The following is a 24,955-nucleotide window of genomic DNA, read 5'->3' as shown; positions in this document are numbered from 1 at the left end:
AACATCTAAAGGTTGAGTGTCATTATTAAGATTAACTTATTCTCTGTATTGTTCTCATTAACAATAGAGCAAAACATAATCAAACAGTATAGATTTTTTTCTTCTAGTTTGGACAATGTAATTCATGGTAATAATCCAATTAAAATATACATTTTCATAAGAATAATATACAGCACCTTTCTGAAGAGTGCATGTATTTATAGCTGGCCTAGCTGGAATAAGCCTCCATCAGTGATAGCGTCACGCAGTCACACATCTATTGTATAGGGTCACAGTCAATAATTATTTGCATCTACAGCTGTCTGCTACAGATTCCAATAATTAGAAGCATTAATTTTGAGCTCTTCACCGTATTAACAAGAAGTAAATATCCCAGCTTGCTAATGATAGTTATGTAATGATACCAGTAATCACCAGTGTAACCAAGAAACATGCTAATTTGAGGCACCTGGAAGATTCAGAGTCAGAAACCCACCATGTCCAATCATATCTGCAGTCTCCCACACCATGAAAAACGGTATGTGATTAAAAAAGTCGCATGCAAGAATTTGAATATGATGTAAATAATCCCCATTTTTGTCTCTCAGGAGGACAATGTGATTGCAGCACATTGGCAGATGAGAGTGGCAATTTGGTGGCACTCTGTTTCAAAGCTAGATTTAACTAGTATCGTTTAATATACAGTAGGAGGTTGTGAAAATGGGGATTCGGATCGTGTTTGAATTTCAGCTGTGGAAATGGTGTGAGAGCAAAGGATGTGTGATACTCAGATTTTTCTATTGTTTGCGGCGCTGAAATGCTTCTGATGGTGGAGTTTGAATGAGGGTGATTGCCCTGGACAGCTGTAATATTCATTCAAATCCAATATCACAGTTATTCCTAAATATTTCTCATTTAAATGCAGTCTAGCAAAATCCTTTCAAAGTTGACCATCTAAAATAATAAAGCACATATTCACTGTAGAGTATAAAACCAGAGTATAAAAACAAATCCACACAGAGGGATTCACCAGTGCATGCATAATGATTCTTCTATACTTAATTTGATGAGAGAAAATAAATTAAAAAGACAACTATGTGAAACTGAAAGTAATTAAATCACATAAACAAAGCAAAACCAATTTCTAAATCCAACAAAAGAGATGAAATAGAATAACTAAAACAGCATCACTGTGACCTCCATTAAGAAGAGTAGAGCAAAGGCCCAAATACAGATGTACAAGGTCAATACTCCAAAAACAACTAAAAATCCAACGCAAGGCATGCACACGCAGATGTAGAAGGTCATTTTTCCGTCATGCCACATCACACAAACCACATCCCAGCGTGCAAAGGGGTGGGGGTAGTTGTTGGGGGTCAGAGAGGGCTGCATTTTGACTGCATGTTAAAGAAAGGTTTACTGTACCACGCTCTGTCAGTGAAGTACTGCACTAGGTGTTCCACTTCTTGCCATACGCATTATGTGTGGGGACGCAAAGATAGAAAGACAGACAGGGAGAGAGGTAGTAGAGTGTGATGAGGGAGAAAGAGAGAAAATGAAGGGGGGGGGGGAGAGTGGTAAACAGACATTTAAGACAGACACTTATTGGAGTTAGGAAATGTTAAATCCAGAATTAAAACCCAGCCCATGCTTACAAGAAAAGGTCACACATTAGCTCAACAAACAAACCCACCAATTTAATGCTAAATTCACAAAGACCTGTGTGAACAGTCCTTCTCTAATTCCATAACTGGGTATTTCTATTTCCTATTTTACAGATCTTTATTACTGGCAGGAACTCTTAGCTGGTTTATTTACAGACACAGCTCCCAGTGGGGGGGTCAGAGCATTAATGGTTTATCCAGTGAAACAAAAATAAACTTGTGTTCATCCCATCTATTGTTTCTCATTTTATATCCGAGTATGACTCCATACCAGCTCTATTCTAACATGTTTCAGTGTCATTACTTCTCTCCTCCTACTCTTTTTCTCCCACTCTACAGACATTCTTTTGATACTCTATGTTTGACTTCATTAGCCCATGCAATCTTCTGTTGGGTGAAAATACACTTTTGACTGAATGTTGGATTGTACTCGTATATTTGTCAAAATAGTCTATAAACACAAGTGCACTTGATGCTGAAACAACCTGAGATATTGTTAAAAAATACACTGGTGCCACAATTATTTCACCTTACCCCTTGATTCAAAGCCAAGCCCCACCGGAGTAGATCAAAAGAACACAGCGTGGGTTCTTCTCTTTGTTTGTTTGTATCTTTTTCTTTTTTTTGCTATTCACTCACATATGTGCATTTTCTGAAGTCTATTTACCGATTGTCACTCTCTTTACCTGCCTCGCCTACTAGCTACCTCATCAGCACAGCATTATACTGACACTTTGTTGTGGGATTCATTGAAATGGGTGAGGTTGCTGTGACTGCGCTGACATTGTTACTGCAGTCCTGTCTTTCTCAGAATCAGACTGTTGGAGTCAACAGAAAAATGTAACAAATTCCATTTTTACATCCAAAGCAAAGATTGGATAGGTCATGTTATGATCATGTGTGTTATTTGTCCAGCAACAGGAAATATACCCTCTGATAAGGGGACCACTATATCATTCATTTCCACTACATGTTGATACCACGGCCAGCACTATATCTCATTTTAAAGCAAATCATACACAGTAGAATGGAGTAAAGATGAGGGTTAGAAATACAGGTGTTAGAAAACCAGCAGAGTTAGTCAGTTTTTGAGTAAACACAGCTAATAAAGGGGAAGTGGAAAGGACATCAGGGAATTAATTGTTAGGGGGCAAAACATTGCACTATGTTTAGTAAAACAAACAGGAAAACTACTAGCCTTATACTACTAATCTTGTTCTAAATTAATTAAATGGAAAAAATAAAAGTAGAAATAGCACTGAAATTGCAGGGTGCAAAAATACTGATATGAACTGAAACAAAGATGTTAGAGAAAGGTTTTAATTGATTAAAATTGTTTTTTTTTTTTCAGGCTTTTCACAGACCCCAGGATGTGTCGTTTTATAAAGGGATGGAGAAAAGTCTGGAATAGATTGTTAGTGACTCACTCTGTCTGCGTTGGGGCATGCTGGTACGGGTCAAGCCCTGGTGCTGTGCCTGCCACGGGGACAGCAACGGGGTGGGCAGCACACCCTACGCAGAGAAAAACACAAAGGACAAAAGGCATGACGAACCAGAACACACACACACACACACACACACACACACACACACACACACACACACACACACACACACACACACACACACACACACACACACACACACACACACACACACACACACACACACACACACACACACACACACACACACACACACACACACACACACACACACACACACACACGCTCCCACACAAACTCGCTGACATAAAAACATTGTTAATGAGTATGGATAGCCCAATTATCACAGCACACAGAACACACACAAGCGGACATGCACACACATTCAGTCTATTAGACACTGATGAAATCCAACATCCAAAGTCCATCTTTCATAAAGGTTTGTTGCAAAGTTATTATTTAAGTTTTAGTGCTAGTGAGATGGATATAGTTAAAAGAGCGCTGAATAATGTGAAAAAAAGTTAAAAGTTATCTGCCAAATCATTATATTAAGTTGCTGTGAGTTAGGTGTCCTGCTAGCCATGTTGTGACAGTCACAGGTCATCATTTGTCATTTTTGATAGCTTATTGTCAATCTTTACGGGGTCAGACACCAGCATACAACATTAGTAAGAGATTCCAGTCCGGGACCTTTGTTGAATCCATCTTTCTCTCCCTGTTTCCTGCATATCTCTACTGTCACTATCCAATAAAGACAAAAAAAAGTCATCATCTATATACTATTCAATTTCGAGTTCCTAAAAGCCAGGAGATTATTTTCATGCATGCCTTTGAGACCCTTATTATCCTATGACACTGACTATCTGGAAACCTCCAATTGTAACATAATGTAATGCAATTATGTTTCTCCTTGGGCCACACTGGAAGCCCCCAACATTTCCACCTGTCACGTTGACAGCTGACATGACATGAGGTAATATAAGCAAAGAGAGGATGTGGGCTCTTTTTTTGGTCGTGAATTTAACATGTATCTACTGAATACGCCGTAGATTTATTTATTTTTTGAGTTTCTTTAGTACATCACTCTTAGGATTTTCTATGTTGAGAAATGTACATAAAGTGGAAAATCTATAGGTGTTTATCCACTCTTTAGGACAAATATAGTATCTAACTCTAGCAAAAAACAGGTGCAATCATTATTAGTGTGACTCATTGGAACTGTATTGCACAAACAGTATATTTCAGCCCACTTTCGTACCACATCTGCTGTCTACATGCTCTACTTTCTTTCATTCCTTCTGTCCTTTGAACATTTTAGTTGGTCAGCATCTGTAACTCTGCACAAACATGTAACTGACAGAATACAAGCCCCTCTCTTCTTCTTAGTACCACACCTATCTTCAGGTTAAGCCATTCAAAGATCTCTGGCCCCCATCTGGAGAGGCAAAGTGAAGGAGCAGCAGGGCCATCACGTTAAGCAGACAGACAGACAGACTAAAACCTTATCAAATGCTACTCCTTTCCTCAGCTGTGGAGGGAGCCGCCTCTCAAATAGGACCCTAATATAGGTGAGGCAGAGAATCTGTCAAAGGTAAGAGAGGGGGAAGAGAGAAGGATAAGAGACGAGAGGGGGAAGGTAGCAACTTCCCAGCACGTTGAGCCCATGCTATTTCAGAGCCCTCCTAGTGCGACTGCAGGAGGGGGGCGGAATGAGTTTTCCTCATCTGCTGTCACCCATGTCCTTCCTTGAACACCCACAACTGTTTCAGCAGGTGGTCTGGGCAGTAGCCTCGTGTTGAGGCTTCATTTGCTGTGAGGAAAGACCTTAGGCGATGAGTATGCTGAAGGGCTCTTGAATGATTCTGACAGTGTCTGGCAGCTTTATTAGACCTCCGCAGCAGCTAAGCCTGTCAATTTTTTTTTTTTTTTACTGTTTTTCATTCCTGTAAAGGCTCTTCAATGAAGGGCTGACAGAGCTTCACAAGGGCACAGAGACAGAACTTGGGAATATATAAAAGATTTTCATATTCCATCAATTTCATCAAAAATTCTTATATTTCTTGCCCAATAGCACAGAGACCTTGGGTTCAATGCCTGAGAGCAGTATGTCTGGCTTGATCAGACTTTTCAGCAAACACGACTGTTCAAACTTTCAAAGCTAGGGAGACCACCTTTCTTGGTCGCTGCACTCTTAACTGGGTTTTGGGTAGTGTGCACAATGGCAGGGAGGACTATGGCATTGGCGCTGGGGTGATAGTGTAAACCTGCCACCAGTTACACCTACCTGCTAAAGCTCATAAGCAGCACATTTGTCTGTAGCAATCTTGATTACAACTGCAGTTCACATGGACTACTGGCAGTACAAATTGGAGGGCGAAAATCTGCGAAAATAAATAATATATATACTTTTTTGAATGTATGTTTAGATGAGGGGGAAAAATGATGAAAAACTCTCATCATGTAATGCACTCTCAGGATTTGCTAAGCTACTTCCCCTGTGCAGAGTCCCAGAAGCCGATGATGAAACTTTGGGAAGTAGGACAAGAATTTAAAAGTAAAGCAAAAGTTGTCTTTTGTGATCCTACCTTTTCTTCAAGTAAAAACAGTATTTAGAAGATACCATGATGCTATGTCCTCGACAAGGCCTCTGCCTGCTTGAATCGTCAGCTTCTTGTGGTTGGCTACAGCTATTACCAGAGGTCTGGCCACAATGTCTCACTTCACTAACTTTGGCAATTAAATCTTCACCTGTCGAATGACTCGGCAGTGTGTGTCCCTGTGTATTAATGAGTGTGCATGTGTGAATGAGTGTGTGTGCATTTGTGATGGTGTGTCTGTGATGCAAGGGGGCAGACAGAGGGGATGTGGGCGGAGAAGTCATGTCAGGAGAGAGAAAAACTTGTTCAACCTACAGCTTAACACTGATCACTAACCCTGTTCAATCCTCTTGTCTCTTCATTCCTTCTATTTCTGTTTCTCCGTGACAGGAAATTGATCTAATTACCACTGACGTAAGAAGTGGAGGGGTAATGTCAAAGAAAGAATGACAGTGACAAAAATACAGGGAAAGACAGAAATCACTGAAGCAAGAAAAAAAAGAAAGAAAATAGCAACAGCAGCGATAAAAAAAGACGTGAAGGGAGGTGTGAGCAAAGAAGAGTTGAAGAAGAGGATGTTTAAAAGACGGAGAGGGAGTAGGAGTGTAGCCGTAATTATCCTCTCTGTCTGCCACTGATGAAACACTGCCTTTTGTGTTGCCATTGTTTCACTGCTGCTGCTGCTCATCTGCGTGTTTGTTTATCTGGGTTATTAACAAGGTCCGCTCCCCAGTTCTCAGTCTCACTCATTGTTCAGTCACACTGAGTGTGCCCCGCACTTGAGTACAAGAGATGCATGTGGCACATCCCACTTATACACACATATTCAGACAATCAGGGTCACTCACACACACATACACACTCAGAACAAAAATACAAACACATATACACGCAAACACATGCTTGCATAGTTATTATTGTGCTACATCTAAAATGACTAAAATCATACAGCTTATATTTTATTTGTTGCAAAAGGTAAAGTATGCAGACAAAACATATCTGCGGCAGAAAGCAAATTCAAGGAGATTATTTTCCTACAAGTGATATTTAAGTACTTCCTAATGTCACACTACACGCATGTCTTGCTGTGACAAGTGTGTCCAATATTTGTCTGCATCTTGTACATTGACAAAGACATACACTCATAGCTTATTATGAGCCTTTTCCCGAGCATGCTTTTGAACTCCAAATTGGATTGCAGGCAGATTAAAATGGGAAGACGGAGGAGCTGGTGCCTAAATCAGTTGGTGATGATATGTTGCCAAACCCTTCCCACAGACTGTGAAAAAGTAAGGAGATGAGTACAATCCTGGTTTGCACAAATTATGAAAATAGTTGGGGCAGTGTACAGAGCAATAGTGCACACTGTTTTGGCTCCTAAGAAAAAATGATTGGAATAAATGGATCCCCTGAGGAGAATATACCAAATGCTTGAAGATGCTGTATGAATAATGAACTGTACACTGATAATTAAAGGTCCTAAAAAGCCATGTCCAAGTGTCATAGGGCATGAGCTTATACCTTTGTTATACTCTTAATCTGAGTTCAAAGCGCAGTGAGACTTCTCTGTAACAAGTTGTTGGGGAGTCAACTTAAGACCTCTCACTACCACGGTGTTGGTTTACTCACTGGGCTACTGATAGGGCAACTAGATATCAGCATTAAAGCTATGAAAAGATTACAGTTAGTGGCCTTTGGCATCAAAATTATTCTTGGCAGCTTACTGCTCAAAAATATCATCAGAAGGCAAGGGCTACTCAAGTGCTTTGATAGAGCAGCACTCTAAATGTCAGAGGAGAGGAATAACAACAAAAGAGGGCATTTTAGAGAGCAAGAGGAAGAGATGACAGTGTGAAGAAAGAGAAAGAAATAAACACTGGCACTTATAGATCAGTCTTATTATTTATTGTGGACAAATAAATAAGGATAAGTTGTCCACAATAAATAAGCAGTTCTGTGAGTGCCAGTGTTTTGTGTGTTTGGATCCACACTACAACTGCGGACTCAGTACTTTGTTCAAGAGTTGGAGTTGTGCACACCTCCACTTTTCACTACAGGAAAGAGAAAGAAAACAGCTAAAAAGAGAGGCAAAAAAACCCCCACAAACACACACACATTAACACTACATTACAGATTGTGTAGCACTGTATGAAGAACAGAGTGAATCCAAGCTTGCTAACGATGCTAAACCTGTCAGTGTAAACCAGCCAAAGGCTTTGATACCATCTAATAGTAAGAAAAATGAAGACAGAAAATCCCTCTCTCCTGTATTGTTTCATTCTCTGCTCTCTCTTTTAATTGCAGTAATGTAGGGTAAAAGGAGAGCAGAATATCTATATAAACAGCAAAAGAGAAATGCACAAACTCCATTTTACTGGTACTACAGGTCACAGACAGATGTTCTCACCATGAAGATGACTCCCGTAGAGAACAGCTAGCCTTGCTTTGATGGTTGCCATGGCAACTGTTAAACCATATGCTCTTGTAGCAAGCAGGAACCTACTGTGGTTGGCGAGCTTGCCTGTTTTGTCCTTGTGTAGTCTGTGTCTATGTTTCCCTTGGTAGTCTGTTTCTATGTGCCCTATGCTACATTGAAACATAATAATAAAATATACTTTTGAGAGATGTGTGTGTTGATAACTGGCTGTCAATTACATTAGCCATCTCTTTGGTATCATATTTAAACGTCATTCTTTTCTCTATTTTTATCTCCTTAAACTCATTGTCTGTGCTTCCTAATGGGTTTGTGGGTGTTTGGTGTGTGCATGTGTGTATGTCTGTCTGTCTGTCTGTCACCCTTTTAGTCGAGCGCGGGTCAATTAGGGGAGTGTTTACTAGACACCCTGCCTGTGGCACTCCTGCAATTGAATCAATACTTGGCTGCCACACAGCATGCTATTGTGGCATGATACTGAACACATATCTCTCCATCTTCCACCTTTCTCTCTTTCTCTGTCAATCTCTCTCTACTTCCTGCCTCACACAGATTTATCTTCTTTTCTCCATTAAAGCAACCTTCAAAACTCGCTGTTTAGTGTGAGATCTGGGCAAGAAGAATGCTACACAGAGTGACCAACCCACTGACAACCTAATAAACTGTGTTCCATAGAGAGAACATGGTGTCACACAAAAATTCAGACATGGCTGACCAGAGAGATAGCAGATAAATGGGAAGCTGGCAGACTGAATTGAGTGGAGTGACTCAGCAACATACAGCACACATGCACTTGGACACGAGTTTATCATAATGTCAATTTTAAGCGGTGTTGTGCTCTATTCAACTGTACTAAAACCGCTAGTACTGCTACTTACAAAGAAAACTATTTATTATTTAACTTGCCCATTCCTGTGGTGCACATTTTATGCTGGAGCTGTTTTGAGGTATCAGAGAGGTTTCTGTGCAAAACAAAAGTTGTAAATGTGCTGTCATGGGTGCAGTGGATATTTGGACTCACAGGATGGCTGAGCGGTCTCCAGTATGTCTGGGTGGCCTTGTCATAGTGCTGCATCCGTCTGTCCATCTGTTTATCGGTCTGTCGTAATGAAGAGGGAGCCCTCTGGTGGTGGCACTGACACCTGCCCTGCCGTCCATGAGCAGGCTGAGGGGGCAAGAATGAATTAATGAATAAATAAAAGAAATAAGAAGGGAAGCTTATTAGCTGAATGGTGCATTATTTAGATTTGTTTAGCCTACGCCTGATATCGTGCTGTTTAAAGGCTTGTCACGTACTTTTCAGTTACAGCAGTGGCCCTTTTAGTACAACAACACCCGTAGTGCAATGAGATCCAGCTCAACTACATTTTTAAATAATGCATGGCCTGAAACGTCTTCATTAAATATATTTTTTAGTGCATGCTAGATATGTTTAACAAAAGATGACTGGAAAAAAGACAACTCACATTGCTTATTCCAAGTGGGATATGTGAGAAATGTTGTTGGATTTACTATCTTCCTTTTGGCACTACTGGTAAGTGTAAAACCTAAGCAGTGAACATACCAAGCACGACTGTCATAGATAGTAACATTTTAAAATAATTTATAATATTACTTACAATCATACTAATAAATAGCCAAAAATATTATTGAGGAAAAAAAGAGAAATATCTTTAGCATGTGGCTGGTTTTAAACTCAAAAATAACACAGATGGTGTTTCATGAATTAATTAAGGGTATCTCCAAGCAGGAGCAATGAAATTCAGATCATGAGACTATTATGCTGTGTTTATCAGAACTGATGTTCGAGTTAGCCAACTTAGGGAACATCAAGCACAGGTTGCAAATGGCTGTAATTACCTTTACATGATTTATTTAAAATTTCTACAGCAGATGAAACGCATGGACGTTCACTTTAAGCAAATGTTCATGCAGTATTACCTTGTTTTTCATCTGTCAAAACCACAAAATAACAAACCACTCTGACTACCTGATATGACCTTTTAGATTCAAACTATTAACTCAATCCAGTATTGAAATGGCGCATCAGAGCAACAAATGATGTGCATGAAATCATTTTTGTAAGAATTCAGTACTAAATCTCACATTTTCCCTCAAAGGTGAATAAATAGCAGAACAACTTTTATTTGGCTGAAAAGACTGTGGCAGGCTCAGACAGAAATTGCTAGTTGTTGCCAGCCTTGGTGAAAACTTCAATGCAGCTCAAACAACAAGAGCACATAATCATGAGCAGTCTGCCTCAAGAGCGTGGAAGCTGTATCCAAAACTGCATTCTGTCAAGTACGGCTGAGAAATCAGTTTTCTATCTTTGATAACTCTACTTTTCTCTCTCCAATTATTTTATTTTCGCTCCCGTTCTCTCTCTTCTCAGCCCTCCACACATACATGCAGTATATTGCAATAGGCTTTCTCCCTGAAACACACACACACACAGTTTCTCCATTGTTTTCTCATTAATCTATTATGTTCAGTTCAGTTAACTGTCCCCTCGCCTTCGGTATCTCAGTTTAAACTTTACCTTACTACTTATTCTTTACTGTCTGTAATATTATCTCTCAACCAGTTTCAAGGCCAAACAGCAGGTCCAGTAGCCTTTGGCTTTGTACTTTAGACATCATATGAACCAGATGACTTGCAATCTTCACAGACTCAGAGCCAGTGTTGTTCTCATTGTTATTTTTTCGTGACTGAAAATTCTAATTTTTTCAGGAGCATAAACTCATCTGAGGCTTGGGTGTTTGTTTTTGGCATCAATGTTGCACTGCAGGGATATCAGAGGCCAAGAGAATAAGCCTTCCTCTAACCTAGTGCTTCAACACAGAGTCAGCAGAGTAAATAGTATGTCCCATGTTTCCCTCTTATCTCCTTACTTCCTCCAGTACATTCACTCTTTCAGCCTCTACACTCATTAATGTCAGGCACAGTTCTGAAAATGTATCCCATTTTTTTCTTACTCGCTTTGCTTGTTGAGGGTGAGGGTCCAACAATATTGTGCTGGACTAAAGAACCTGCCGTGGGTGGGTGCTAATTCTAATTGGAAGGAGAGTATATGGCTGGGAGGCAGTTGGACAGGACGTGCTTTGACATTTTGGTATTTCTAAATACGGCAGGGATTTGAATAATGTCAGCCAGGCATACGGTTGTTTGGCTAACAAGGGAGCCTGTTCAAGACCCTAATGAATGTTAGAGTGGAGATGGAGCCAGCTAAAAGCAAACAGAACGGAGGTTATTGGTAGGCAGCCGTAACCGTGAGAGAACACACACTAGAGTGCATGTAGGAGTCCAGGAACATGCTGAGCAGAAACTGAACTCCTGCATATGATGAGGAGTACTACATTATGTCTTGGCTGCCATCTGTGTGCTTTAATTAATCTCCCTCTATCTTCAGAATCCTTCAAATAAGTGACAGTGATTACATGTATAGACAATTCATTTCTCCTGTGCTTGTTAACTGAATCCTTTATTTTCATGCTCTCCCTTTGTAAGATCTGATAAACCTGGAATTGGTGTAAACAACAAATAATGGAAGGCAGCAGTAGTGCCCAGACATGCTGAACTATCTCAGATCTGTGAAGAGAATTGGTGTCGAGGAGATGACCCCACTAGAAGAGAAGCTACACGCTTGTAGGACATGAAAACTTCATGAAAGAAATGAGCAAACATGAGCGCTGGAACTATCAGAGCCCTGTGTGTGCATGCTCGAGGATCACATGCCTAGACTGTATAATATTCAACTGAAGTAAGCTCCCTATTGATATTGTTGCACTCATTCACAGTGTATGAGCCTTGATGATTTACTTTTTCTGTCAGTCACCACAGTTATGACTATTTGAACTCATTCATACATATTTCATGTAGAGTGTGTCTTAAAAAATTCTATATTTACATGACATCATAAAAAAGGATGGTGCCATTTGCCCCGCACTTTAGCTCCTCAATAACAGCCCTTCATAACAGTGAATATGCTTTCTTTTGAAGTAATATAAAGTCCAAACTATGCTCTTATAATAATAGAACTGTTGGCTGAAAAGTCATGAATTGGCTCCGTTTTTGCACTACGTCTACTTCTTCTTTTGTGTCTTCATCCCAGGTCTCGTCTGAACCATGTTCTTCATACGTGTGTGCACTTCACATCTAATATTTAGGGCCCGAGCGGCGACTGCAAGTTGCCTGGCGAAAGCCCTATTGAAATTGTAATGTTTATTATTATTAGGGCCCGAGCGGCGACTGCAAGTCACCTGGCGAAAGCCCTATTGAAATTGTAATGTTTATTATTATTATTATTATTATTATTATTATTATTATTATTATTATTCTTCCGACATTTCGTGCCCCAATTTCGCCCCTTTCCCAAATGCGAAAATGCTTATGCTTTTGCACGGACGTCCGGCCTCATCCGAAATTCGATATTTTTGGGTGGTCGCACATGGTCGACGCAGAATGGTGGAATAGCGCCCCCTACAAAGTCCAAAAATGCCCATAGGGAATTTTGCTAACTTTGTCCTATGCTCACAAAATTCGGTACACATATGTATTATACCCACATATGCAAAAAAGCCTCTTGACATCATGACCTCAACCCAACAGGAAGTCGGCCATTTTGGTTTTGATTTTTCCCGCCTAAAATTAACTCCTCCCACAGCGTTCGCCCGATCAAGTTCAAATTAGGTACGCAACATCTCCAGACCTAGCTGAGCTTAAGTTGTGCTCTGCGCATCCGTAGGTCAAAGGGCGTGTCTGCCAGGGCTCAACTAACTTTGGCATGCTCGCCATGTACATACGAGTGGCTCTCACGCCCACATACTTCATCCAATCAGCTTCAAACTTGCTGGACATGATGATGGCTCCGCCCTGAACGTCCCGATATATTAACTTCCCACGTAACTCATAGCGCCCCCCGCAGGTAACAGGAAGTGAACTTAAATTCATGAAAAATACATAGTTGACCCCATCAACTTCATTCCACTTCTAAAACATGCAGAACCAGTTGGTGAAGCTACATTATAAACACTGTGAAGCTACGAGTAATGGCGTCCCTGTGGGGGCGTGGCTACCATCAATTCCTCGCCATGAAAATACATTTGGCTTTTTGATGGCTTTATTGAACACGTATCATCATGAAAATTGATACACAGGTCCAGGGTGGAGACCTCTTCCATCTGATAGGGGTGTCGCTCATGTCGCCCCTAGTGGAAACAGGAAATGCCATTTTTTGCATCAACATTGCCCGATTTCCACGAAACTTCACATGTGTGATGAGGGACTGACCCTGAACAATAATTAGGTACGCAACATCTCCAGACCTAGCTGAGCTTAAGTTGTGCTCTGCGCATCCGTAGGTCAAAGGGCGTGTCTGCCAGGGCTCAACTAACTTTGGCGTGCTCGCCATGTACATACGAGTGGCTCTCACGCCCACATACTTCATCCAATCAGCTTCAAACTTGCTGGACATGATGATGGCTCCGCCCTGAACGTCCCGATATATTAACTTCCCACGTAACTCATAGCGCCCCCCGGTGGTAACAGGAAGTGAACTTAAATTCATGAAAAATACATAGTTGACCCCATCAACTTCATTCCACTTCTAAAACATGCAGAACCAGTTGGTGAAGCTACATTATGAACACTGTGAAGCCATGCCTCAGGCCCTGCGGTGACATGGGTGAGCGAGGGCCCGCCATCGCCACTTGCGGCTTTAATTTCCTTTTGTTTTCTCCCTACCCTTTGGCTCTTCCTAAGGTTTTTCCTGTTTTTATGCATAGAGGGTGTCGTTTGTTGTAGAGATTGTAAAGCCCAATTATGAATTCTATCCCCTCAACATTGTCTGTTTTTGATAATGCTAATATTTTATTATTAAAATCCTAGCAGCAAACATCAGCCATCAACAGCAGAAATAACTCGATACAACTGTCAGGTGAAATTATTGTCAGAGTCCCAAACATAAGGCAAGGGGAAAATGTACTTCTGGAATTGAAATTTAACACATTAAGTCCCCCTGAAATGTATTTGTTTTCTGACTTCACTTATATCAGTCCTGTTCACACCAACTCACCATTTGCTGTTGTTGTAGCTGTTGACACTGTAATGTGAGCTGGGCAATGGTCTTGTCTCGCGTCCTCAGTTCTTCTCTGAGCCCCCGCACTTCCTTAATAAGCTCCTCCAACTGAAAACACAGAAACATACAGTATACTTTAGGGGTAGCAGAACACCTCAGTTGAAAATTGAGCAAACTCTAAATCTAAGTTACCTGTGATGCAGTGGTGTTGTCTTCAATCTCCTCAGGAACATCTGCTGGAGAGTCTGTATCCTCAAACTGGAAACAAACACATGCGCACACATGAGTGGGCACACACACAAACACAGCACACAGTGAGCTGGATCAATGACAACTGCCTTAGGCATGCCTCAAGAACTGTGGCACTGCGGTGGAATTGTTTTACTCCTTAGCACATATACTTGACCCTGAACTGTCAGCTACCAACGGTACCTGATGCAGAGTTGCTGAGTGTGTTTTTGAACATTCACTACATCTATTAGATTGAATAGAAGAAATGTCTTCTCTTTGGAAACTGCATGAATGAGCTCAACACTCGCATACTGTTTTCCTCCTATTCATTAACAATAACCTTTTTCAGTTATTGTTCGATTGATTAATGTATTTAGTTGAAAAAATTACAAATGCCAATCAGAGGTGACAAAAGCCTATTTTATCTGACAAGGAGTCAAAAGAGGTATCAGATTTACATTGACATGAAATGCAAAGATTTGGGATTTTTATTCATTACAAAGATGTAAGGGATTACGTGATTGTTGTTGTGTAATATTCAGTCAGTAAACTAATAGAAAAATAAATCATAATTTCAACTTCATATTCCACTTGTTCCTTAATCAGGTCAGGTAGATAATCCAGTTGGAGCAAGTATGCGTAAACAGAGTTGAGCTGGATGTTTGACTGTTAGCACAGTAAAGCATAGATCAATTAGGATTCTACGAGGCTGGCTCATTTTACAGTTGCCTTCAACTTCATACAAAAAAACCCCAAAAAAACAATAAAGAACAGAGTTTCTAATGGGCCAAAAGAAATATCTTCCCTCTTGAGGCTGTAGAGCCAAAGCATTTGACTAGATGCAGTGACTACAATGAACACATATGAAGAAGACATTTGATTAAAACATGCAAACACAAATATCACTTTTTATGCTGTAAAAATGTTAAATTGAGTCAAAGCATTCAAGATAATTATAATTTCCGGAGTGTGCATCACAGAGTGCTTCGGTCTCTGTGTCTTTCTGTGAATGATGGGGTTGTGTTTTTTGTGGAAGTGTGTGTTTTCATCTTATATATAAGTGTACATTACATCATACATCTTATGTGTAAGTGTATGTTTTTACAGCCAACATCTTATTTCGTTCTTCTCCTTCCCTGTCATTCTCTCTTTTTCCCTCTAAATGGATTTCTCAAACTGACAGGGACAGATCTATTATGTAACCAGTTTCTCACAAGCACACATAAATGCACACAAGTACAAATACAGCCATAAGCACAAATCACATACTGCACATACAAGGACAGGGCAGCCTAGAGCATCTCATAACTGGTGTGAGACTGGTACAGCACATGATTTAAACCCTTTACCAATAAACATCAGTCAGTCTTTCTTTGTTCATACAGTATGCATTTACTGCACAGCAGCCTTGTGCAATGTTAAACCTACGGAATAAAAATTGCTATCACTTTTTTATGCAAAACAAAAGCAAATTAACAATTAAATTACACCAGTTCAGTTTTTTCATGAAATAATTTAATGCAAGAACATGCTATGTTTCTGAACTTATTTCTGCCAATCAGCATAACTCCAGATTTATTTTTAAGACTGTTGATCAGTTAGATAACACAGTCTCTCCTTGTGTCTCTGTTGATTGTGATGCTGACTGTGAAAGTTTTTAATTGCACTTTGCTGGAGAGGTGGAGTCAAAATAGACTTAGTATTGCCCCCAATCCTACCTTTTTAGATTCTGACCACCCACACTGGGATACTTTGAGCTATTTTTCTCCTATTACTCTGCTGTACTTCTAGAAATCATGTCTCATATGAGAGTATCCATTCAGCCCTCTTCACATAATTCTGACTTAGTTTTTATTTTAAGTTATGTAATGTGTTGGGACCTATTTGCTTTTTATTCTGAACAGCTCGCTGTCTACTGGTTTTTCCCAGATTACTTTAAAAGTGTCCATCCAGTCCTAAAAAAACCTTGAGCTTGAGTCTAACCTCCTAGTTAATTATTGGACAATTTTTAAACTGCATTTTATTTCTAAGATTCTTAAAAAAATGTTTCAAAGCAGCTTACTGCTGCTGTGGAAAAGATAATGTCTTTGAAAAGTTTCAATCGGGTTTCTATCAGTATCACAGCACTGAGACAGCCCTTCTCAAAGTCACTAATGACTTTTTGATTAATGCTGACGCAGGCATGTGTTAAATTCTCATGATGCTTAAATTAAATGCAGCTTTCAACACAACTGATTATGGCATTCTTGTAGACTGTGGCACTGGGTGGACATATCTGGTACTGTATTAGACAGGTTCTCATCATGTTTGTCAAATAGGAAGTTTTGTGTCTCTGCTAACAACTTCTTTTCATCATTTTCCCATATCAAGTATGGTTCGCCTGAATGGTCAATTCTAAGACCAATTTGTTCACCCCTTGGGTGATGTTATCTGTAGACATGGTATTTACTTTCATTGTTATGCCAAAGTGACACAGCTGTACCTCCTTGTTAAACCTACTGACCTTAGTATGCTGAGCTCTCTACAGGATTTTCTGGTTGATTAAAAAACAGGATGTTGCTTTTTTTTCCTAATAATAACAGAAATCCTTGTAACTTCGTCCCAACCTATCACAAAACAGATATAGCCATTAATATGTCAAAACATATCAAGCCTAGTGCAAGAAATCCTGGTGTCCTGTTTGATAACAGTTTATGTTTTGAGCAACAAATCACAAAGCTTGTCCATTTATGTTTTAATTGTCTGAGAAATATTGCAAAAATAAAATCTATTCTAAATTTTAAAGATAAAGAAACAGTTGTACATGCTTTTATCTCCTCATGCCTTGATTACTGCAACAGACTTTTCTCTTGTCTCTAATCAAAACACTTTGAAACAACTACAGACTGTACAGAACTGAGCATGATCACATCACACCTCTTTTAGCTTCTTTACATAGGCTCCTTTTTGTTTTATGATGGATTTTAAGAGCTCATTGATTACCTTCAAGGCTCTTCCTGACCTGGCTCCAGATTATATTTTAGTCCTTTTAATTCCTTATCAACCTTTGTGTCACTTCTTAAAACAGACATTTACTGGAAAGGATTTGCTCATTTTATCTGAGCTGCCTGTTAATTTTACATGGTCTTGTTTGGTTTTAATATCATATTTATTATTTTTAAGTTTTAGTTTTTTGCTTTGCTCTCTGTGTTTTATAATGTGTTTATTTGTTATGGATTTTGGTTTGTTTTAATCTCTTTGTGTTTTAAATGTGCTCTACTTCTATTTTTAAACAATTTGGAACTGTGTTTTGAATGTTGGTCTATAAATAAAGGTTATTATTATTATTATTACTGTTATTATCGTTAGGTCGGTCATGCTGAACACAAGCGCAGTGACTTTTTTTTTTCTTGGCACACTTAAGAAGATTACTTAAACTAACCCCCCGGCAAACTAATATAAAGCTGTATCAGATAAACAAAAAAGCAGTTAAAATCAAACCCAAAATCCTAAGAGTTTATCTGACCTAATTACAGAATAAAAGCAAAATCCAGGCCTGGGTGAGATGAGGTGATCTGCACATGATTGTATCACATATTCAAAGCGTGACACAACACAGGAATTAAAAGGCTGAAAAACATATGACTGAACAGTCAATACTATACAAACACATTTGTTTGTGATCGTGTTTGTGAATGTGCCTCCATCTCCTGTCGTACTGTTGTGTATACATATGAGTAAGTGTTTGCATGTTTGTGTTCATTTATATCTCTCTGCAAATATGGATCAAACCTGAAGTAAAGTTTTGAGCCTGAGCAGCTGGTTCTTGAGCGAGCTGCAGTCCTGGGTCATATGTTCGAGTGTGAGTTCATCCAGCATTGCTGTATAGCCTTGCTGCCTGCCTTCAGGGGGATTGGGCCGTGAAGACATCCTTGAGGCCTTGAGACCATCATAGTGCTGGAAGAAATGGCCCCTGAGACAGAGAGAGACAGACAAAAGCCAGAGAGAAAGGCAGTCAGGCAAGCAGGCATTGTAAGTTTTCACTTTTTTTTCATTTCTACTTTTTACTTCCTTTTTAGCAACGTTTTCAAATATTTTTGAGCATAACCAACCTGCTATCATTGTGGAAGTGGTCTGGTCCGCTCCAACGATGGTGCTTACGCCGCTGTCCCTGCCGACCAGCCCTCTCCGAACGCTCAATGTGGGACATCCTGTCAATATCTACAAAGAGAATTTAGAGCACAATGAGCCAGAGTAAAGAAACATGTCTGAAAGAGTGAGAGATAACAGAGTATACACAATACAATGTGCTATCTGACCTGGAATTTATAAAACTAGTGTAATCATCCCTGCTTCTGCTGTCATTTGTTGATTTGTAGCTAGAATGTTTGGTTGATGATGAGTATTATGCAAAGGTTAGAATCTGTTTTTCTCTCCAGGCTCTCCAGGTTCACCAGGGAGGCACACACAGACACACAAACACACAAAATGCACATCTATGAGTCAATTTTTCATACCTTGTGGTAATGAATAACACAGTGCATATTTCAAATACTCTATTCTACAATATCTGCATATAAATCATGAACTGATCCATCTCACTCTGTTTCTCTCAACTGCCTCTACCATCAAATGCAAACACACACTCTCACACACACAGTGACGGACCATTTCATTTTCAAGAAGGTAAAAGGACACATTATTTGACAACACTCAATGGCATATAGCGGTGAAATGAACCATGGCCGCAACAAAATTGACACCTAACAGAGCAGGACCCCCAGGAAATCAAAAGGATCCTTTACTCTCCATATGCCACATAGTCTGATGAGAGAGAAAGGGAGGAAGAGAAAAAGAAAAGATGGAAGAAATGTTGGCAGACTCAATTGAAGGAATTTAGCAGTGGTGGTTAACATACTTTACCCCGAGTGTCACCACATAACACAGGAGCAGACAGCCTGTTTAAAGCTGAACTGTTACATTCCAGGGAACTTGAGGAAACTTGAGGACTCCTTTTCAGCTCAGAAAAAGTCCTTTTAAACGAAGAAATAAGAATATATTCTCCAACTGAGAGAAAAAATCCATAAAGGCAGAGAAACTCAAACCGAGTGTGGAGAGAAATAACTCCTTGTCCAGTCAGCTGGTGAGCAGTTAAAGGGCCAGAGAAGGAAAGTCAACCCCTGCTCCTACCCGGCCTGGCTCTGTCTTTGTTGTCAGGATTGTTTTTCTGGGAACTCCCTAGGAACTGGAGCTGTGGAGAAATGACTGTGGTGGTAATAGAGCAGCTGGGGTGATTGGTTTGTGTCCAAGCTAGGAAGTCACCAGCTGAGGAAGGCAAGAGAGAAAAGCTGGGGTCTCTGTCCCGTCACAGGACCTGACAGCTGGCTGAAAATGTTACATGAGACCCTTTCTAAGCTTTCCCTATTTTACTGCTCTTCTCCCCTTCCCCTCTTCCTGCTTTGTGGCGTCTGGGTGTCTTTAGGAGGGAGGAAAGGAAGTGTTGAGGGAAAGGGAGGGCATGAGACTATGCAGTCAAAACACCCATCCCACGTTTCAGGGCCTGCCCTGTGGGCTGGGTCTAACTGGACTTTTCGGCCAGTCTAACTTTCACGCAGCCTCTCATGACTAGCACTAACCATGACATAGAGAGCTATAAATATGGTCACCTCCCAAAAAGGAGTAGGAGGGGATGACACTCCAATTCACATTCCTCTGGAGTGAACATTCCTCTCCTTCTCTCTCTTTCTTTCTCTCTGTCCCTCTTTCAAATACAAGGGGATGACTGTTTACAGACATAACAATGATATTAGGGGTGTAAAGCTGCCTCCCAGCTAAAACTAATGTAGTCTGATACAACAGCACAGCAATAAATCCTACCTTCAAGCAGGTTCAGTTTTTGTTGAAACTGTTTTAGAGAGGCGTTGATTCAATTTTAAGGTCATTTTGGTGGCTGTAGATAATATCAGTGAGGATAGACTAAATATTAAAACCAACAGTAATACAATCTACAGCCTCCAAAATGACCATTAAGATAAATCAACACCTATCTGAAACAATTTCAACAAAAAATAAAGCATTAAAACCTCCATGAAGGTAGGTTTTACTGCAGCATTGTTTCATTAGACTGCATCAGTTCTAACAGGGTGTACCTGATAAACTGGTAATTGTGTCTATATGTGCATGGGTGTCTGTGCTTGTGCCTATCCACAAGCTTGTATGTGCATATGTGTGGGCCATATGGCAGCATGCGTGACCTCTGTATATTGCATTTTGTGGTGCTGAAAGGAGCCTTGTTGTACTAACCAGGTCATTCAGACATTCCACATCAAACTAGTGCATTAAACAGATTATCCATGAATAGTACTTTGGTTTCAGGACTGACAAGGGAAAATTTAATTCATAGAATTCATTATAATTCATGAGAGATGAGGTCGATATTCCTCAACCCTTCATTCTCTCTCCCATCCTTCTCTCATATATGTGACACACACTATCTGATGAATATATAATAACGTTGTCAACACTATTATCATGTGGTTATAATGTGACCTGATTACTTTTATCACTTACAAAGAAGCTATTTTACTCTATTTTAATGAGATTGGCACTTGATTACATTTACAAAGTAAAAATGGCTGATAGAGAACACTAAACGACAATAGATATGATATCATGGTGGGAGCGGGTGATGTAATGTGAAATAGTGAGCTATTAAACTAATCACACCAACACCATACTGCTGTTATCAAAGCCATCAAATATAAACTCTGCACGTACTAAACCTGTATGATTGGGCTGGTACCATATGTGAGTGTACATGGCATCTGTTCATATAAACAGAATCAGACAGCTGGCTGAATACTTCTCAAAGTCGGCTGCTTTGCTGTCATCAATACCTGTGTGGCAGTGACGGAGTTGTAATTGAATAACTGTTCAGCAGCCAAATATTAAAAGAGTAACACCACATAATAGACAACAAGGTGTCCATTAAAAGAATTTAATGAATGTTGCATAGGCAAGTCTTCACCCAAGGCGAGGCAGGATTCAATTTATTCAAGCCATTATATGCCATAGAAGGATATTCCTGGAAACAGAACTCTCAGACCTTGGTAATGCATTAATTTACAATTATGATCAGAACAGTTTTGCTGGAGGTGTCCGATTATACGAAAATAATGGACAACCTCCAGCCAATGAGACTGAAGCATTTGTCATGGCCATAGAATAACCTCACAAATTTAAATCCGACGTAGGATAACTGCAATTACATAAAGTGTGTGCTGACCATGCAAGCCATCCTCTGGGAGGTCCACATCCAGCATAAGGTCATCATCATCCAACTCTCCAGTGCCCGGAGGGTCCAGGTTGTTCAGGATGTCCTGGGGACCACAAAGATGGCAGATAAAACTCACTTCATTGTAAGGCATTAGATAACATTATAAGCACATTATATGCACATTATGTGTGCATTAAAGTCATTATATATCATTTTGCCTCTAGACAGAAGAGTTTCTGCTCTGGAAAACCAGCTGCTGGGAGAAAAGTATTTAGACATCAGGGTCCAGATACATGTAACTGTATTGATTCAGGACAAAAAAATTAATAAAACAAAAAAAAAAGCACAAATACAAACACAGTATTTGCCTATAACACATAAAGCCTTGCAAGCATGCTCCTGTGTGACACATTATCGTACATAAACCTAATACCCACCATGTTCTTATACACTTGTTGAACTTTGTTTTGACATGAATCCAAATCTCTCTGCCCTTGATCTGGAATAAACAATGTCCTCCAAAAGTGGCAAAGCAGCTTTTTGTTGCTACGTACCAGAATATATTACAGCATAAAAACCTTCACATTTTTATCTGTTTCATTTCTGCTCTGATGTACGGTATTCATTTATTCATCCATTACGATGCAATCAGGGTGACTGCTTAAATGTACACTATTAAAACATGACGCAATCCAAATCTGCCATAAATATACCTTTGTGAAGCATATCATATTCTCTGAGACATACATCCAGAGTAATATGCCATACTATACTCTTCTAATATTAATATTCTGATATCTAATTACAGTATATGGATGGGGTTTTTAATAGCAGTACAACATTTGTAGATTAATTTTCACTGTATATTATTATTTATGCAATTTCATTCCCTGTTCTTAATTGAGCTTGTCATCAGTAACGATTTATGAGGCTCCACCAATGATATTTTCTTTGATGCTGTTTCACACGATTCTCCTACAGCGCAACAGGAAGAAGATGGTCTTGTGCCATACGTCAACATCAAGACAATAGAACAGGCCTTTGGAAAAATAGTGCTCAATTATGAATGATAATACAGAACGCTTTGAAAACTCAACAAACATCTCATAACAGCCTCAAAATATGCAGTTAGTCTGACTGCTACACTGCTGTCTACCAAATAATTCAAAGCAGATCCAAAAGCAAAGGAATGAATCCATAGTTCAAAGCTTTATTTTTCAAGGCAATTTTGTGCTTCAAGAAACTAAATTGACAGGGCTTTCACTAGAAGACACAAGCATAAAATTACTCATTATTGGAAATTTTGTGTGTTGTACGAAAACGGACTGGTACTCAGTGTTTCAGACTCAATAACGAAGGAATAATGAAGGAAATAGAATAAACAAAAAAATCGTCTGCAGTCCGACGAATACTATCAACCAAGACGTTGGTGGAATCTTTGTTGTTAGCAGAGTCCGTGTACAGCCTGTCTCCAGTGTTTCTAAGTTTCTCTCACTTCCTTTCTCTTCCCATTTCTGACAGTCGTTTCATCTTCACTCTGTTGCTCTCCTCTAATTTTATGACTCTCACATACTGAATATGAAAATGTTGATACTCAGGGTGAGGCAAATATTACATAAATAAATTTATCATAATACATTTATTTAAGCAGAGTAGTTTCACTGACAGTGATGCAATCTCTTCCAAAAGTACTCACACAGCTCTTCTAGCGATATATTGGCATCAAAATTGCAATACTGTGATACTGCACTGAAGTGTAAGTATATCTTTCTTGAGCTCCAGACATCTTATCTGTAGAACTTCTCAGCTGGATAGTTCACCTTTGTATGAGTTGAAAAAGACTCTCACCTATATACTGGCAGACGCACAACCAAAACAGCAAAACAGGAGCAGATGTAAGTCCTCCACCAGTGTCTACGCCGTTACTGTTAAGACTCAGTACTGGTGTGAACTATGATGTGTTGGACCAAACTCACAGCTTAGTACAAAATCATAAACTTAGTAGTGGAAGTGGGAAAAAAGACTACTGCTGTGGTTAAAATGAAACCAAATGTGTTTGCTGTGAAAAATGACACTGAACGCGCCCCAGTGTAGAAACACCAGCAGACTCTAAAGACTCTCAAACTCTAACCCTTATTACACATAATTTCATCACAGCTGTAAATACAATGTGTAAAATGTAAAAATAATGGCAGTAAATTAGATTACAGATTAGATTTACATTACATTCCTCTCTTCCAAAGCAACTTACATTTACTCTTTCCTACAATTCTGCAATTAATGGCCAACTCATTCCACCACCTAAACTACAGTCACACTTTATCCTTACAGGACTGAATTGTACCCTGTAGAGTATCAGTTCTTTAGAATTAGCACTGAACCACTCAATAAAACACTCTTCGTCTCTTAATTCCAACAACATTCACAGCTCACTCTCCGTCTCTGTGCCTCCATGTCATTGACTGTCTTTGTTACAGTGTGTAGCTCTAGAGGAAATTACATTTCACACTGGGAGGACACAACAGCTTAGAGCACAGAAAAATCAGGATAATCTCTCAGTAGAGGGACGGGTGAGCACACGCTGGATGTATTAGTGGTAGTTTGGATGAAGTGAATGTTCATTGTCCACAAGTCTTCATGCAAATAAAAAATCCACAGTCCAAAATGGTCAGTCGTGAGAGCACACCACTCTTCAGAAAGGACCCCAGGCTTAGGTTAATTGCTGAAATTATGTAATAGAAAGGGTTCAGGTGGAACTCCCAGTGCATCCTGTGCATTTGAAAATCCTCTTTGCTCAAGTATCCTTGAGCAAGATGTTGAGTCTCCACTGACTACAATGAACATTTTTTGATGATCCTGTAGTCTAACCTCTCCCACAGAGGAAAAGAGAACAACAATTCTACTACAAAATTACTGTATCACATTATTATTAATACATATCAACAAGTGGCTTAATGATTTACTGAAATTCATTTTCTTATGAAGAGTGCACAAACTGCCTTTGTTTAATAATGAACTCCAAGGATTGCATTAGACTGAAATCAATAGCTGGTATGACCTATTATTAAAATGTATCTGACCGGCAGTTCTCAACCAATTATAATGTAGCTGTTGTATTTGCTCTCACTGAGGAAATAATGGTTTGACTTCTATGAATTTGACATGACATGCATATTGTGAATATATCTTAGACACCCTGAGGTTCTCTATCAATCCGAAGCCAACATGATGAGCAGCATTCATTGTAACAAGTAAAGGAAGGTCTTCCATCATA

At 39.6% G+C, this 24,955-nt stretch overlaps 1 protein-coding gene and 1 long non-coding RNA gene across 3 annotated transcripts in view; both read right to left on the bottom strand.

The window, feature by feature from the left end:
- LOC133992327 (uncharacterized) overlaps window positions 1-24,955 on the bottom strand; it is a 140,656-nt gene that overhangs the window by 6,935 nt on the left and 108,766 nt on the right. The window lies entirely within an intron of this gene.
- The window catches only part of ccser2a (coiled-coil serine-rich protein 2a), a 57,059-nt gene that overhangs the window by 6,935 nt on the left and 25,169 nt on the right, over window positions 1-24,955 (bottom strand). Inside the window, exons 4-10 of one of the 2 annotated variants that reach the window (XM_062431039.1) lie at window positions 21,691-21,784; window positions 18,518-18,626; window positions 18,198-18,378; window positions 14,388-14,453; window positions 14,193-14,303; window positions 9,141-9,284; window positions 3,071-3,155 (exon numbers count right to left, since the gene is read on the bottom strand). In XM_062431039.1, coding sequence (XP_062287023.1) covers window positions 3,071-3,155; window positions 9,141-9,284; window positions 14,193-14,303; window positions 14,388-14,453; window positions 18,198-18,378; window positions 18,518-18,626; window positions 21,691-21,784 — 790 coding nt within the window. The remainder of the gene's footprint in view (window positions 1-3,070; window positions 3,156-9,140; window positions 9,285-14,192; window positions 14,304-14,387; window positions 14,454-18,197; window positions 18,379-18,517; window positions 18,627-21,690; window positions 21,785-24,955) is intronic. The other variant, XM_062431040.1, reaches the window with a different exon arrangement.

The sequence above is a fragment of the Scomber scombrus genome, chromosome 12 (genome assembly GCF_963691925.1).
Source record: "Scomber scombrus chromosome 12, fScoSco1.1, whole genome shotgun sequence".
Lineage (NCBI taxonomy): Eukaryota > Metazoa > Chordata > Actinopteri > Scombriformes > Scombridae > Scomber > Scomber scombrus.
Note: the sequence above shows the minus strand (reverse complement) of the source record. Positions and strands in the feature narration are given on the sequence as shown.